This window comes from Canis lupus, chromosome 15, assembly GCF_011100685.1.
Source record: "Canis lupus familiaris isolate Mischka breed German Shepherd chromosome 15, alternate assembly UU_Cfam_GSD_1.0, whole genome shotgun sequence".
NCBI classification, from domain to species: Eukaryota; Metazoa; Chordata; class Mammalia; order Carnivora; family Canidae; genus Canis; species Canis lupus.
Window position 1 is genome coordinate 21,067,127 of NC_049236.1, and position 17,992 is coordinate 21,085,118.

The 17,992-nt window shown below is 36.5% G+C and overlaps 1 protein-coding gene across 5 annotated transcripts in view; it reads left to right on the forward strand.

Annotated features, from left to right (window-relative positions):
• The window catches only part of NAV3 (neuron navigator 3), a 189,423-nt gene that overhangs the window by 83,242 nt on the left and 88,189 nt on the right, over window positions 1–17,992 (forward strand). For 4 of the 5 annotated variants that reach the window (XM_038558518.1, XM_038558520.1, XM_038558521.1 and 1 more), the window contains 4 exons: window positions 12,595–12,727; window positions 13,366–13,636; window positions 14,617–15,325; window positions 17,408–17,896. In XM_038558518.1, the coding sequence (XP_038414446.1) occupies window positions 12,595–12,727; window positions 13,366–13,636; window positions 14,617–15,325; window positions 17,408–17,896 (1,602 nt within the window). The remainder of the gene's footprint in view (window positions 1–12,594; window positions 12,728–13,365; window positions 13,637–14,616; window positions 15,326–17,407; window positions 17,897–17,992) is intronic. The other variant, XM_038558522.1, reaches the window with a different exon arrangement.

Genomic DNA, 17,992 nt, shown 5'->3' on the forward strand with positions numbered 1-17,992 from the left:
TTTCCCCTTGCCTGCTGTACCTCGACCTTTGTTGCTTCCAGGTCTTTACACTTGTTGTCTTCTCCTCCTTTAATGCTCTCCCCTCCACCACTTTCACAGATAGCCTCTCTTCACCTTTCACTTGTCTGTGTAATGCTTCTTTAAAATTATCTTCTCAAAGAGGTTGTTCTTTCTTCACCCAAACTCAGCAGGTCTCTCTCATTGGTTTTTCTCTTTTTTTTCCATTGATTTTTTTTTACCATAATTCAAAGTTATTTACCCATTTAAGAGTGAGGATGAGTGAATGAATCACAGATTAAGGCAGTAGATTTTTTTGATTATGTAAGACTAGATCATTGATTGATTTCTCAAATGTTGAGACCCTCTCATGGGCCAGATACCAACCTGGGCACTGAGATTCCAAGAGACAAGCCACTTTCCTTGCCCTCGACCATGATCCTGTGGCTAAAAGAGCTCTCTAAGCAGGTAAACTGCAGTACAATAGAAGCACACTAGTAGCAAATACAGACGTGAAGGAATTAAAGTTTGCTTGGAAATCATAGGAGGATTCATAGAGGAAATGACATTTCACCTGGATTCTACACCTGCTACTCAAACTCTACTATATTACATAGTTAATGAACACTGGCAGGCTGAAACACTTTTGAAACTATACCTAGAACTGGAAAAAAAATCCTACTCTTAAAAAATCATACACATTTCACAAAATAAATTTATTCATATATATTATATATATGAATGTATTTCACATATATTTACTTCATAAAATAAAGAGAATATATATTCATATATATTATATATGAATATATTTCATATATTTATTTCATAAAATAAAGAGAATATATATTCATATATATTCATCTAATATATATATATATATATATATATATATATATATATATATATATTAGAGAAAGTATGTGTGCACATGCATACTAGGGGGGAAGGGCAGAGGGAGAGAGAATCCTAAGCAAGTCCCATGCCCAGTGGGGATCCCAACTAAGACCTTGATCTCATAACCCTGAGATCATGACCTGAGCCAAAATCAAGAGTTGGGCACAGCAGACTAAACCACTCAGGCATCCCAAGAGAATATTTTTAACATAAAATAATAAAATTATTTTCAGCATGTTGTTGATATATACTTAAGTTTTTGTGATTCAGAAGTCTCTTTTAATGACTTGTTCTTTTTTTCCTCGATAATAACATATTTTTTCCCAGGGAAATGCTGAACAAATCTTTGTTGAAATGCACTATATTGCTTTCTGTCAATGACCCTGAAGTAATACAGAATTTACACTTCAGTGGTTGCAATGCTCAAACTTGACAGGTAGTGCATTATGTTTGCTGATTTAAAAAAAAAAAAAAAGGTATAGCATAGGTCTAAGGAGTTTTGTGTTTGTTTAGTTTTGAGGAGATATTAATTGATTTAATATCAATTAATGGTGCCAACGTGCAAAGCCTACACAGATGATTCTTAGTGTTTTTAAGTTACTATTATAAATGTCATTGTGTCAAAATACAGATTTTTAAAAATATCTGTATCTCCTTATGTGTACTATTTACATTGCCATAAGTAATGGAAATAGAAAACAAATATCTTGGAATAGGATTTTTTTAAAGTGGTGCTTTCATTTGTTATGCAAATGATATGTATCTTCTTTTAGAAACAATAAGCATATCCAGAAGTTTTTACACAATGATTTATTTCATGGATAGCTAAATTTGCTTCATTTTTCTCTTTGTAAAATGGTTGTTATTAGTGTTAAGAAATATTTAATAAAACCCTTAGAATTTATACTTTATCATATATTATTATTAAAAGGTTTGCCAATTTTTAGGTTGGAACAGAACAATGTGTCTATCCCATGAGAATTTTGACAGTGCCTAAATACATCAAGTGTGTCATTGTATATATTTGTTGAATGTCCACAGGTCTCAGCACTGCAGTGAACACTTCACATCATCTACATTATTTATAAATGGCAAACATGACTCCAGAATTTGCATTTAAATAATATATAAAATGTTTTATTTTCTCAGTGTTTTAAAACTTTTTGTATTCTTGAGGTTCTTGAAAATAGGACAAAGGGTAAATGAGATGTAATTTAGAATTCAGAGAGGGTGGTGGGGGAAGGATTTAGGACTTGGCTTATAAGACCTGTCCAATAAGTCAAAGTGATGTCTTAGGGGACTGAGACATAAGTGGGAGTGGCATCAAGGATCTAAAGCATGTATAATAATCTATTCACGTGGGTGATATAGAGTCTTTCTGGATAATTACTCTCAGTATAAGGAAGGTGGATATCGCTGGATCATAATGAATGAGGAAGTGAGACATACTTGTACCTGGAGGAAACACTATGGCATACCTCAGGCAGTTCCAACAGCATTGGCCTAGAAATACTCACATATTGACAAAATATTATAATATCCATAGTTATGTTTTCTAAATAGCCATATGATATATAATCACGGATTCAAGAAAATATACATTGTTTATATCGCTATTTCTTATTTTAACTTTTAATAAAATAAGCTAACAAAAAACATTGTTAAAACATTGAGACTAAGAAAGTTTTTTTTTATAGAAATCAAAATTTGGGGCACCTGGATGGCTCAGTGGTTGAGCATCTGCCTTTGGCTCAGGTTGTGATCCCCCGGTTCCTGGGACCAAGTCCTACATTGGGCTCCCTGCAGGGAGCCTGCTTCTCCCTCTGCCTGTGTCTCTGACACTCTCTCTGTGTCTCTCATGAATAAATAAATAAAATCTTAAAATAAAATAAAAACTTATGTCACCTTAGTAGACAACATTCTCATAATTGGAATTGAATTAGAGTTGGAACATAGTACCTCCAGAGGAATCGGTAGTAATGCACATGTTCATTTATTTCATTAATGGAATATTTAATGAGCTAGAAAATTGAGGTTGAGGTTACTTTTGAGTGCCTAAAGTATAGGAACTAGTTATTTATTGAAAGAAAATCTCTGTTTTACATGTTCATGTATAAGTAGGACAGTGGAGCTGGCAATATGAACTATGGAAGAGCCTGATTGAATACCTGCTATGTGAACAGCTACTACACTAAAAATAGGACTGTGCTGTTGAAAAATTGCCCACAAATAGGACTATCATTTTCCTCTGGTGTTAGTTTTAAATCTGAAAACTTATTTTAACTATTATTTAGTTAGGGACACCTGGGTGGCTCAGTCAGTTGGGCATCCGACTCTTGATTTCGGCTTAGGTCATCATCCCAGGGCTGTGAGATTGAGCCCCCTGTTCAGCTCCACGCTGGGTGCAGGGTTTGCTTAAGATTCTCTCCCCCCACCCCCTGTTCTTTCTCTCTCTTTCTCTCTCTTTCTCTCTCCTTCCCACTGTACCCCCCTCTAAAAATAATAAAATAATTTAGTTAATATTTCAGAATTCTTCATTATAAAAAGCAGGAAGAAAAAATGACCTCAAACATAGAACACATTTGTTTTCAAGCAGGTCTGCTTCTAAGTGTGAATCCAGAGGTGCATGTGGGGGTCAGAGCTACAAATGCACTGATCGATAAATAAAATAGATCCCTAGCCCCATTGAGTTATTGAGCATTTAAAATATACATAATAAAAGGCATGCCAGGAAATCATTCTCTTAGAATAGTTAATAATCTAGTGTATATCTAAATTGTAATTTACCAACAGGGTAATTGGCTGTATTTTGGGCTTTAACACAGGAATTTTTTTCCCTACAGTTCTGAGTTTTGACATATGCATCAAGTTATGTTGTATGGCCACTACAAATCTTCCCATACTTCTGAGCACTGGCCATCACTGATCATCCTACATATATGTAGTTTTGCCTCTTCTAAAATGTCACATAAGTAGAATGTGTATGAATGTTCTTAACAGTTTTATTCATAGTATTTAAAAACTGGAAACAATCCAGGGTATATATGCAATCTATGTGGATAAGATCCACAGTCTTGTAATGTATTGAGCTGTCCTAGATTGTAGAGAAAAATTTAGCAGAGTGACAGATCTGTAACTTGGAAGAGAAAAAGAGCTGCCCTTTTATAAAGAATATCAGCAAGAATTCATAGCACATCTTAATGAAATTAAAAATGAAAGGATGGAAAAAATATATTGATGAGGCTTGAGACCTCAGAGCTAATTATGTGAGTAAATCGTCATTTTTTTTCAGTAAAAAAAACCCTATTTTTATGAAGCTTTTTCAGTTTAATTAAGTGTGCCATAATAAACAAGATTAATTGCATCGTAGCTAGGGAGAATTCTGGTATCCACAAAATCAAAGATGAAAGTCAAAATCACAGGATAAATTTAGGAAAATAATGTTGTCATCAATCAAAGTTTGCTCCTTTAAAGTTTGTTTAGCAAAGAAATATGTCAAACAAATTTTTTTTCAAAACCTGCATTTATTATTGGATTCACTCTAACTTAACATTACTGGATAGAAGGAACATTTTCAAAAGTAAAATTGTTGTATTCATTTAACAAACATCTACTAATTATCTATTTAGCAGTAATTTAGTTGTATTCATTTAACAAACATCTACTAATTATCTATTTATCTTGATGTGTGCTAAGATTATAAAGATCAAATACACTCCCTGACTTCAGGCAATCCAAATTATGATCAACAATATAGAAAAACACATCACTTAACAGGTGATATATGCTACAATACAGTGATTAACATAGATTTCATCTGATCACGCTACAATATTCCCATTGTGAAATAATTCTTCAGCTCTTCAAATAAGTGATAGTAGCCCTGCCCTGCCATTCATTTAACATGCAGTTCTATTACAATTACCACATTTTATTGTCATCATTTATTTAAATATTTGTCTTCAACAATAAACACAGAGTTCTTCAAGGAGAGGGACTGTAATTTATTCATCACTTAATGAATAAAAGCAGATACTTACTAATAATTTTTATGGAAGGAAAGACAAGCAGAGGCAGTGGATATGTGGAACAAAAGGATGGCTGTGTTACCTGTAGCTGGGAAGATTTTCAAGGCTTAGAGACAATGTAAGTAAGAATGGAGCCAAATGAGAGAAGAGAGGCAATAACACTTAGATTTTACGACAGAAAGATTAATACGTAATGTGGGTAACTGTGTGGTAATGAAAGGGAGAATAATTTTTAAAGGGAAATGATATAGTCTAGGCAGAGTGATTTTGAGATGTTGACAAGATATCCTAGCAGTAGGCTAGAAATGCTGATCCGATAGGAACAAGTCTGGTTATAGATGTGAATCTAAGTGTCCTAATCATAGAGGTGATATTGAAGTTGTGGAAGACTAGGGAATTTCCAAGGAGGAATGTAAAAGGTGAGATAAGATTAATTTCTGAATATTGAGGAATTCAGAGGAATCCCAAAAAAGCGGGGAAAAAAAGGATTTGGAGGACTCTGTGAACCTTGCAAAGGACTTGTAAAGACTGAATCTGAAAAGACTCATAATTGATATATTTCAAGAGAGAAGGGGTGAAAAGATGGGAGACAGGGAGCATAATGCTAATCAAGCCATGGGACATAATTCCTGGACTCTTAGACATGTCATTTAACCTGCCTGAACCTCTTAATATTTATAATGCCTGCCTCATATATTTATTTGGTGATTATAAAATACATATTAAGTAATTAGAAGAGTAGGACACATAGTAAGCACTCAATTCATGGGTTAATTGACCTTTGTGAAAGCAATTTCAGTATTAGGAGGAAGATTTTGGAATCCAGAAGTAACACTAGGCTTTTAAAATTTGAAGAAAATTATATTTTTTGAAGTTTTTATATTTTATATTTTATATTTTAATTCCAGTTAGTTAACATACAGTGTTACATGAGTTTCAGGTGTACAATATAGTGCGTCAACACTTCCATACATCACCTGGTGCTCATCACAAATGCACTCTTTAATCCCCATCATCTATTTCACCCATCTCTCCACCCACGCCCCCTATGGTCACCCTTAGTTTGTTCTCTATAGTTCAAAGTCTATTTCTTGATTTCTCTCTCTCTCTCTCCTCGTCCTCCTCCTCCTCCTCTTCCTCCTCTTCCTCCTTCTCCTCCCCCTTTACTCATCTGTTCTGTCTCTTAAATTCCACATATGAGTGAAATCATATGGTATTTGTCTTTCTCTGACTTACTTTGCTTGGTGTAGGATAGCTCTATTTTTAACTTTTTGAGAAACCATCACACTGTTTTCCACAGTGGCTGCACCAGTTTTTATTCCCACCAACAATGTACAAGGGTTCCTTTTTCTCCATATTCTTGCCAACATTTTTTTCTTGTGTTTTGATTTTAGCCATTCAAACAGGTATGAGGTGGTATCACATTGTAGCTTTGATTTGCATTTCCTTGATGATGAGTGATGATGAGCATCTTTTCATGTGTCTGTTGGCCAGCAGCATGTCTTCTTTGGAGAAATGTCTGTTCATGCCTTCTGCCCATTTTTAAATTGGATTATTTCCTTTTTTGGAGTTGAGTTTTTATAAGTTCCTTATATATTTTGGATACTAACCTTTTATCAGGTATGTCATTATCAAATGTCTTCTCCCATTCTGCAGAATGCCTTTTAGTTTTGTTAATTATTTCCTTCACTACACAGAACCTTTTTGTGATGTAGTCCTAGTCTTTTATTTTTGCTTTTGTTTCCCATGCCTCAGGATACCTATTTAGAAGAAAAGTAACTATGGCTGATGTCAAAGTAGTTACTGCCTGTGCTGTCTTCTAGGATTTTTATGGCTTCAGGTCTCACATTTAGGTCTTTAATCCATTTAGAGTTTATTTTCATGTGTGGTGTAAGAAAGTGCTCCAGTTTAATTCTTTTGCATGCGACTGTCCAATTCTCCCAATATCATCTGTTGAATATATTGTATTTTTTTTCACATTGGATAGTCTTTCCTGTCAAAGATTCATTGACCATATAATTGTGGGTTCATTTATGGGTTTTCTATTCTGTTCTACTGAACTGTGGGTCTATTTTTATGCCAGTACCATACTGTTTTATGACTGCAGCTTCGTAATGTAACGTGAAGTCCAGAATTGTGATGCTCCCTGCTTTGCTTTGCTTAATCAAGATCACTTTGGCTATTTGGAGTCTTTTGTGGTTCTATACAAATTTTAGGATTGTTCTAGATCTGTGAAAAATGCTGTATTTTGATAGGATTGCATTAAATCTGTAGATTGTTTGGGGCACATGATAACAATACTTCTTCCAATCCATGAACATGGAATGTCTTTCCATTTATTTGTGTCCTCTTCAATTTCTTTATCAGTATTTTATAGTTTTCAGAGTACAGGTCTTTCGCTTCTTTGATTAGATTTATTCCTAAGTATCTTATTATTTTTGGTGCAGTTCAAAATGGGATTGTTTTCTTAATTTCTCTTTTTGCTGCTTCATTATTGGTGTATAGAAATGCCACAGACTTCTGTGCGTTGATTTTGTATCTTGCAACTTTACTGAATTCATTTATCATTTCTAACAATTTTTTTTTGTGGAATCTTTTGCATTTTCTATATATGGTATGTCATTTGCAAATAGTGAAGGTTTAATTCTTCCTTACCAATTTGGATGCCTTTTATTTATTTCTATTGTCTGATTGCATGGCTAGGATTTCCAGTACTATGTTGAGTAAAAGTCATGAGAGTGGGCATTCTTGTCTTGTCCAGACCCTGGAGGAAAAATGCTCTCAGTTTTTCCCCATTGAGTATGATGTTAGCTGTGGGTTTTTCATGTGTGGCCTTTATTATCTTGAGGTATGTTCCCTCTAATTCTCCTTCGTTAAGGAATTTTATCATGAATGGATGTTGCACTTTCTCAAATGCTTTTTCTGCATCTGTTGAAATGATCATATGGTTCTTCCCTTTCTCTTATTGGTGTGATGTATCACATTGATTGTTTGCAAATATTAAACCACTTTTGCAACCCAGGAATAAATCCCACTTGATCGTGATGAATGATTTTTTTAATTTGGTTTGCTACTATTTTACTGAGGATTTTTGTATCTATGATAATCAGAGATAGTGGCCTGTACTTCTCTTTTCTTATGATTTCTTTATCTGGTTTGGTTATTAGGGTAATGCTGGTCTCATGAAATAAATTTAGGAGTTTCCCTTCCTTTTCTATTTTTTGGAATAGTCTGAGAAAAATAGATGTTAAATGTTCTTTAAATGTTTGGTAGAATTCACCTGTGAAGCCACCTGGTCCTGGACTTTTGTTTATTGGAAGTTTTTTTGATTACTAATTCAATTGCATTGCTGGTAATTGGTCTGTTCAAATTTTCTATTTCTTTCTGATTCAGCTTTGATACTTTATATGCTTCTAGAAATTTATCCATTTCTTCTAGGTTGTCCAATTTCTTGGCATATAGTTTTTCAGAATATTCTCTTATAATTGTTTGTATTTCTGTGGTATTGGTTGTTATTTCTCCTTTCTCATTTGTAATTTTATTTATTTGGGTCCTTTCTCTTTTTTCTTGATAAGTCTGGCTAGACATTTATCAATTTTATTGATTTTTTTTTCAAAGAACCAACATCTGGGTCATTGGTATCTTCTATTGATTTTTTAGTTTCTATATCATTTATGTCATACTCTGTCTTTTGACTGGAACATTTAGTCCATTTACATTCAAAATAACTATTGGTAGATATATTTATTGCCATTTTATTGCTGGTTTTGTAGTTGTTTCTGAAGATTTTCTCTGGTCCTTGCTTGGCTTTCTCTTTTTCATGGTTTGCTGATTTTCTTTAGTCATCTATTTGGATTTCTTTCTCTTTATTCTTTGCATATTTATTAGTGGTTTTTGATTTGTGACTATCATTAGGTTTACATTTAATATCTTCTGCAAATGGTGGTCTATATTAAGTTGATTGTTGTTTAAGTTTGAACACATTCTTAAGTTTGAACATATGTCCTCACACGTTTTAGGTAAATGGGGATGTATTTTTTTTTATTTATTTTTTATTTATTTGTGATAGGCACACAGTGAGAAAGAGAGAGAGAGAGAGAGAGAGAGAGAGAGGCAGAGACACAGGCAGAGGGAGAAGCAGGCTCCATGCACCAGGAGCCCGATGTGGGACTCGATCCCGGGTCTCCAGGATCGCGCCCTGGGCCAAAGGCAGGCGCCAAACCGCTGCGCCACCCAGGGATCCCGGGGATGTATTTTATATTCTTTTATTTTCTGAGTTCCTTGACTGACTTTTTATAGAAATGTTCATTTTTCTTGCTTTTGTGTTTTCTGCCTTCATACTGTCACTTTTGGTATTTCCTTTCCGCTTACAGAGTCCCCTTTAGTATTTCTTGGCAGGGCTGGATTAGTGGTCATGAACTTGTTTAGTTTTGTTTGTCTGGGAAACTCTATATGTCTCCTTCTATTCTGGATGGTAGCCTTGCTGGATAGAGTATTCTTGACTGCAGATTTTTTCCCATTCAGCACGTGAAACAGATTATGCCAGTCCCTTCTGGCTTGGAAAGTTTTTGCTGAAAATCTGCTGCTAGCCTTATGAGGTTTCCTTTGTATGTAACTGTCTTCTTTTTTCTTGGTGTTTTTAAAGCTTTTTCTGTACCACTATCTTTTGCCAATTTAATTACAATACGTCTTAGTTTAAAACTGCTATTGTTAATTTTGTTTTGGGTTCTCTGTGCCTCTTGGATTTGGATATCTGTTTCCTTCCTCAGATTAGGAAAGCTTTCAGCTATTATTTCCTCAAATAAATTTTCTGCTCCCTTTCTCTGTCTTCTTCTTGGACTCTATAAAATGAATGTAATTACATATGAAGGACTCACTGAGTTCTCTAAGTCTATTCTCATTTTGCATAATTCTTTTTCTTCTCTTCTGTTCGGCTTGATTAGTTTCCACTACTCTCTCTTCTAGGTCAGTGATTCATTCCTCTGTTTCATCCAGCCTGCAGTTCATTCCATCATGTGTGTTTCTGATTTCATTTATTGAGCCCTTCGCCTCTGCTCTGTTATTCCTTATCTCTGTATTAAGGGTCTCACTGATGTGTTCCACTCTTTTCTTAAGTCCAGCAAATATCTTTGTGATCACTACTTTAAATTCTGTATGAGGTATGTTTCTTATATCTGTTTCACTTAGAGTTCTGGTGGTGGCTTTGTCCTGTTCTTTCACTTGGGACAGATTCCTCTGTCTTCTCATTTTAAGTCTCTGTGCCTACTTCCATGTATTAGAAAAGTACGCTGCATCTCCTGCTCTTGAAGGTAATTATCCTTATGAAGAATAGTGCCTATAGTGTGGTGCAGGGTATAGCCTCCTGCAGTGTGGTGTTCCCTATTCCCCAGGGCTTGATGACTTCAAGAAGTATCTTGAATGTAAGCTGCATGTGCTCTGCTGTTGTGTCCTGGACACTTTATCCTTCATCCCAGTCATCTGCAGAGGCTGTCATTGCTTGTGGGGCAATGTTTGGTCCTTTGCCTGACCTTGCTGAGTTTTAGCTAGATATTGCTTTGGTATGCTTGTGAAATGAGAGCTGTCATCACTGCTTCCAGAACTGAGGCTCTGCAAAACTCCAGGGTCAAAAGACATGGACCCTGGACAAGTGTTTCATCCAGTGTGCCCTTCACACTGGGACTGTGATGGTCAATTCCATGAAGCATGTGAGTAGAGTGGGGGAACAGCTTGGTGTAAGCATGTTAGGTAGCAAGTGTGGGTACTGAACTGGTTTCCACGGGTTGCCCTATGCTTGTGTTAAGGGATAGGGGAAGGGAAATGGTGCTGGCCAGTTCCTTTGTTTTTGGAGGGGTCTCTCCGTGAATGATACCTTTGTGGGACATGCTCCAAAAAGAGCAGATAACCTTTACACTGTGTGCCCCAGGTGCTCTTCAGATCACTATTTCCAAGCTGTGTGTCCCCAAGCTGCTTGCCATGCCTTCTCTCCAGGAGCAGTTCAATGCTCTTTGGGCTCTTCCTGGTTGCAAGAACTCATGAACGTAGGCCACTTTTTGCTTTCCAAGCCAATTGTTATGAGAAATCATTTGCCTTGTGCACCCTGTGGGCTTAGAGAGTGGATCTTAAAAGTTCTCATCACAAAAAAGAATTTGTAACAATTGCATATTAAATAAACCTTTGTAGTAGTCATTTTGTAACAGATGCATTTATCAAGTCATTCGTTATGTTGAACACCTAAAACTGATATAAAGTCATATGTTAATGATATCTCAATGAAAATACAGTTGTTATTGATAATCTGACTTATAAATATCTTTTATAATCATGATGTTTTATGCTATCAGTAACTAATATCACAAAATATGCAGCTAGGGAGGGGTCATCATTAACACTATTTACTATAAATTCAAATTTTATTTTCTTCTAAATAATTGCATTTCTTATTGGTTTCATATGTCATCTCAATACGTTACTATTATTTTGAATTTATGATATGACTTATCAAATACACATAACAGAGTAGGAAAAGTATCAGTTCACCACCATACTTCTGTGGTTTGCTTATGCTTTCATTAAGGATATTCTTTTGCACAAGGTTTTTAAAGACACTTGTCCATTTTGTGAAACTTAACTTTTATCTGTATCTAATATATGTATCCCATTGTGCATGAATTTGTTTAATAGAACACAAGTAAGCAGCAATACATCACAGTAGACTGATAACCAGCCAGTAAATGAGAGAACTGTGTCCCACCCCTTTGAATCCTGGAGCTGCCATTCTCATTCAACTTAACCTGCTTATCCTACATTTCTTCTGCATCATCTGACACACTGGCTCCGTGAGCGTGTTAGCCTGCACATGAATATTAATGTAGCCTATTTTATTTTTTCTTCTTTAAATGTATCTAACAAATATATTCAGAATTTCAGATTTTTTTTTTCTTATGGCCCAATAGGTTGCCTTGTTCATCCTTTGAGGCAGGTGCATTCTATTTTGGAATATATGGCTTTGATAAAGAGAAGTCTCTGACCAGATGTGAATCTTTGATCATTTTGATCATTGGCCCAGATATAGCAATGAAGTTGTATTGAGAAAGACCAAAGGCAGGAAGGCCAGATAAGAGGTTATTACTTATTGTCAGGGCCAGAAACTGTAAGGTATGGCAGGAGCGATGATATGATAGAAGTGAAACTCAGTGTCCAAGAGTTGGTGAATCATTAGAAGTAGTTACTGAGGGAGGAGAAAGAATGAAGAATGACTTTCTGATTCCTAACTAAAGCACAGTTTGGCTTTTCTTAACGTTCAGAACAAAGAATGAGTTCTTATATGCTCTGTTGCTTTTCTCCAGGGGGAAAAATAAAGGAATTGGTGGTCTTATCCTTTCCTGATACCATGCAATATTTGCAGCAGTGTTTTCATTCACTCTCTAGATACTCCCCTGGAACCTGGATCTGCACTAGACACTGATTCTTTGCAAATATCAGATAAGGTTATCCTCAGAACATCATTCAATTCTTATTTACTATGATTCTCCAAAGATGAAAAGTCAATAATTTTTCCATCATGAGAGTAAAAAAATGAGTATTATCTTCCCAATACATGTATATGGAAATATAGGTGACTTGCCTTGTGCAAGTGTGTTTACTTCCTTGCTGCTCTGTGTCCTGCCTTTAGCTGGGATGACAGCAGCTCTGTGAGCAGTGGTCTCAGTGACACCCTGGATAACATCAGCACTGACGACTTGAATACCACGTCCTCAGTCAGCTCTTACTCCAACATCACTGTCCCCTCCAGGAAAAACACCCAGGTGAGAAGTGGCTGCTGTCTTTCTCTAATGCTTCTGCCAGCTTTTTCCCTCAATCTGTTGTATATCAGAATAAAATACAGTACACCCTCCGAATCTGAAATAATTGCATAAACTTAGAAGCTTGTGTATACGTATTTTTTCCATTGATTACAAGCCTCCCTGAAACACTTATTTTACCATTTCTCCTTTTATAATACTGATAGTTTTTAACCCTAGAAATTATTTTAATTGTCTAATTTTAGATAGTTCTTGATTAATTTTATATTGATCTCTGAAATAAATTACTACATCTCTTGAGAATGGTAAATCAAGAATGGATATTAGATAATTAAGTTTTATCTTGTCCTCTTTTCCCTTGTTAAATTTGACATAGAAAATTCCTTCTCAGGAGCATTTAATTGGGGTTTTCTGCACATATTTATTCTGACATTCTCTAATATGTGCAAGTGAGAATTATGTGGCTAAAATTAATGAAACTTAAATGAAGACATAGATAAAAATAGGAGTCATTGGATTTCTTTTGAAATAGAAATCAGTGCTTCATTTTTTTAATCAGTTATCCAAAAGTACATTTCAAGGCCGATTCACACATTGTAGATTTTTCTGCACAAAGTTTCTTTGTAATGTTTTCCTCATAGCTCAAGACAGATTCGGAGAAACGTTCTACAACAGATGAGACATGGGATACTACTGAGGAGCTGAAAAAACCGGAAGAGGACTTTGACAGCCATGTGGATAGTGGGGGCAAGTGGAAGGGTGTTTCCTCAGGCCTTCCTGAAGACCCCGAGAAGACGGGACAGAAAGCATCCCTGTCCATCTCACAGACGGGGTCCTGGAGAAGAGGCATGTCTGCCCAAGGAGGAGCGCCATCCAGGCAGAAAGCTGGCACAAGTGCACTCAAGACCCCCGGTAGGCTTGTCATTTCACAGCTGTTATGCAAAAATGTTTTAATTTATGGTTTCCATTCAATCTTTGTTCTCTTTAATAATAGCTTTATTTTTAATTAAATCATATTCTTCTCTGTATGGTTATTTTCTTCCATGTAAATGTCACATACTTTACCCTGCAAGTCCACATGAATATCACAATCTAGGCATTCTCTAGAGAGCACCATTATAATTTGGGGCTATTGAGTGTCTCTATTCTGCCGTAGTCATTTCTGTTCATGTGGAAATAAAAGAAATCTGCTTAATAAAAATGAGACTGCTTTCCCTCTGACTTCCTTATGAAAGTTTGGAATATTTATGTGAAGTATTCCACTAATTTTCACTACTACCACTGAGAATCAAGACCAATCACACTAATCTAATGGGTTGGAATTCTAGAGATATGAAACATCATTTGTGAATTTTACTTTATGAAACAATAGAGTGGAAGACTTCTGCCAAATTGTACCATCTTTATTTTTTTAAGATGCTCTTTCTATTTTTAAAATGGTGCCTAATTTTAAATAGTGCCATTTGAAGTAGTTTTGTACCAGGAGACTCTAAATATAAGCATCTTACAGATAGTCAAATAAATTCTTTTTCGAGCACTTAGCTTGATAAGATTAAGTGCTGTCCTGATAAAGGGAGAGCGTTGTGAGGTTTAAGACAGTAATAAACTGCAAAAATATGTGTTTTCACTTTATCTCCTTCATCACTCATCACATTTCCTTTAGCCATTATTTTCATAGCTTTGTACTCAATCCTCACAATATATTAAAGCACATACCTATCTAGATCTAAATGGGTATTTAGGAACTGAAGTAATATAAAGATGTCTAAATGGGTATTTAGGAACTGAAGTAATACAGAGACGTATTCACATGTTTACACATTGTTTAAAGAAAGGTTATTATGTAATCGTAATGTGCAGGCATGTATATTTGTGTATTTCTCATTACTTAGGGAAAACCGATGATGCCAAAGCTTCTGAGAAAGGCAAAACTCCTCTAAAAGGATCATCTCTACAGAGGTCTCCTTCAGATGCAGGAAAAAGCAGTGGAGATGAGGGGAAAAAGCCCCCTTCGGGCATTGGAAGGTCAGCTGCTCCTGGCTCTTTCGGATTTAAGAAACCAAGTGGAGTAGGGTCGTCTACTATGATCACAAGCAGCGGAGCCACAATAACAAGTGGATCAGCAACCCTGGGTAAAATCCCCAAATCTGCTGCCATTGGTGGGAAGTCAAATGCAGGGAGAAAAACCAGTCTGGACGGTTCACAGAATCAGGATGATGGTGTGCTGCATGTGAGCTCAAAGACTTCCCTACAGTACCGCAGCTTGCCCCGCCCTTCAAAATCAAGCACAAGTGGCATCCCCGGCCGAGGTGGACACAGGTCCAGCACCAGCAGTATTGATTCCAATGTCAGCAGCAAGTCAGCTGGGGCCTCCACCTCAAAACTCAGAGAACCTACTAAGATTGGGTCAGGGCGCTCAAGTCCTGTTACTGTCAACCAAACAGACAAGGAAAAGGAAAAAGTAGCAGTCTCAGATTCAGAGAGTGTCTCTTTGTCAGGTTCCCCCAAATCCAGCCCTACCTCTGCCAGTGCCTGTGGGACGCAAGGGCTCAGGCAGCCAGGATCCAAGTATCCTGACATTGCCTCACCTACGTTTCGAAGGTAAGAATGTGTAAAATGATGCTGGGAAAATTTTAAAAATGCTATACTGTAGGATACATGCGAACCATTTATGTATATATATATAGACTATTATGTGTGTCCTAAATCCTATATCCTAAATATATAGATATATCACCTAAATATATGTTCTAAGGTACATATATCTTAGAATCTTTTATTTAGTTTCTAAGTACTGTGGATTTTAAAAAGCTGATCATACAGTTAGCTAGCAAAAAAAAAAAAAATTGGTGTTCATTTGAGAAATGCTCAAACTTCTCAATTCCACTATTGTTCTAATATTAGCAACACAACCAGCATTTATAAGAAACTTAAAAGCAGATGGCAGTACTGGGGGATAGTGATAAAATAGAGTAATCGCGTGTTCCATTTCCCTAGGTTTTCAACTCTTCTTTCCACAGTTAAAAATAAAACAAAATAGGTCTTCATAACTCTTGGTATTAATTTCCAGTGTTTATGATCTTCTGGCTCTTAATGAGCGGATGATCATGAATGTAGATGAAATCGTTTTTCATGTAAGAGATTACATTGGACAGATCAATGCTGTACCGTATCTTGACATATTAATGAAAATCAAGATATGATATGGACAGAACTTGAAAACGTTTGTATGGTGCAAATAGGCTAACGACTAAGGAATGGGTGAGATTTTGTAGCTTCATCAGCTTTCTCTGATAGGACTCTGATAAGCAGCATAACTTGGTTTCTGTATAGGAACTGTCTTTGGTACTCAGTATGTGCAGTTCTGCTGTGAGAACTTGTGGTATTAAAATACGAATATATTTTAAGTGGCTGGAAAATACATACCGTTAAAGACTTGAGACAAATGGTTAAACTTCTCTGGGTCTGTTTCTTTGCCCCTGAAATGATAGAGTATGATTTATAATCTCTTACGTGTTACGTATTTTTAATGTTTGTTTTTATTATGATAAGTAAACCAAGAACCTTGATAACTGGGGAGTAAGGGGTCTTGTAACACTTACTTGTACGTTTTAAGCAATCCCAGATACATGATTGTTTGAAAACCTAGAGGTTATATTCCTCAGTAGAAATATTAATTCTGAAAAACTGGCTTTTTGAAATGTTGATTCTCACTGGAAAGAATAATGGCTTGTAGTGGGAGTAATTATTTCTGTTGCTTAAGTAAAAGCCAATAGTGCCCTCCAGTGGCCCATTACCTATGAAACAATTTCTCATATTCGTCATAAAATATGTCACTATAGGAAATATGGATTTCATTGCAACTTAATTAGCTGGTAATCATTATGCCATTACTTCATATCACTTTATTTCCATATTTACATAAATTCGATTATACCATCTGCTTCATTTACAAAACTAAAATGTTTTCTGAACGAAACTCCAACATCTAAGCACCAGCGATGTTTCAAATCACTATTATAAATGTGTATTTGAATAGCACTGGCAACTGACATAAAACCCTTTGGTCTTTCTTGGGGAAAATACACACAAACCAACATGTTGCCAATAGTGTCCAATCTTGTTTCTAACCAACGGCTCTCTGACAGTCACTCAGGCCACCAGATAGGTCACATTACCTCCTAAACCTTGCCTTAAGCACTCCTTTTAGATTTTGAATGAACCGTTACAATGAAAAAAAAAAAAAAAAAAAACAAAGAAAGAAAAATTTTAAGTATTATATACCGAATGCGTAGAAGTTGTTTCATTATAATGGATCTGTAAATAGGTAACAGCAAGTGTGCTCCAACTCTTTAATTTTCTCCAAAGATTCTCATGGTCACTTAAACTGTGAAAGCCAAGGATTTTCATGTTTGATCTACTTTTGCTTTGCCCCCCCTTCCCCCCCACCCCCACCACCTGGGTGTCAGCCCAGTACCGGCTTACCCTTGTGGTGACACGTGAGATTTTTTTGGCACTAGATTAAGAAGTTCAAGTTTATAAAGTTCATTAACATAGAGACAGGAGGTGCTTGGCAGCGTGGTACGCCAAAGCACACCTGGCTCTGTGTACTGTAACCCTAAATATTAAATGTGGATATCAGTGTCTTGGAACAACTGAAGTTGTTATTTGTTTTTCTTTTAGGTTGTTTGGTGCCAAGGCAGGTGGCAAATCTGCCTCTGCACCTAATACTGAGGGTGTGAAATCCTCCTCAGTAATGCCCAGTCCTAGTACCACATTAGCGCGGCAAGGCAGTCTGGAGTCACCGTCGTCTGGTACGGGCAGCATGGGCAGTGCTGGTGGGCTGAGTGGCAGCAGCAGCCCTCTCTTCAATAAACCCTCAGACTTAACTACAGATGTTATAAGCTTAAGTCACTCGTTGGCCTCCAGCCCAGCATCGGTTCACTCTTTCACCTCAGGTGGTCTCGTGTGGGCTGCCAATCTGAGCAGTTCCTCTGCCGGCAGCAAGGACACTCCGAGTTACCAGTCCCTGACTAGCCTCCATACGAGCTCTGAGTCCATTGACCTCCCCCTCAGCCACCATGGCTCCCTGTCTGGACTGACCACAGGCACTCACGAGGTGCAGAGCCTGCTCATGAGAACGGGTAGTGTGAGATCTACTCTCTCAGAAAGGTGAGCTTTTCTAGAGGCATCGATGAAGTCTTCACTCTCTCCTCCCTCCTCCCCCACTAAATCCCCTTGATGTCACTGGGAGTGCCACTGTGCAAA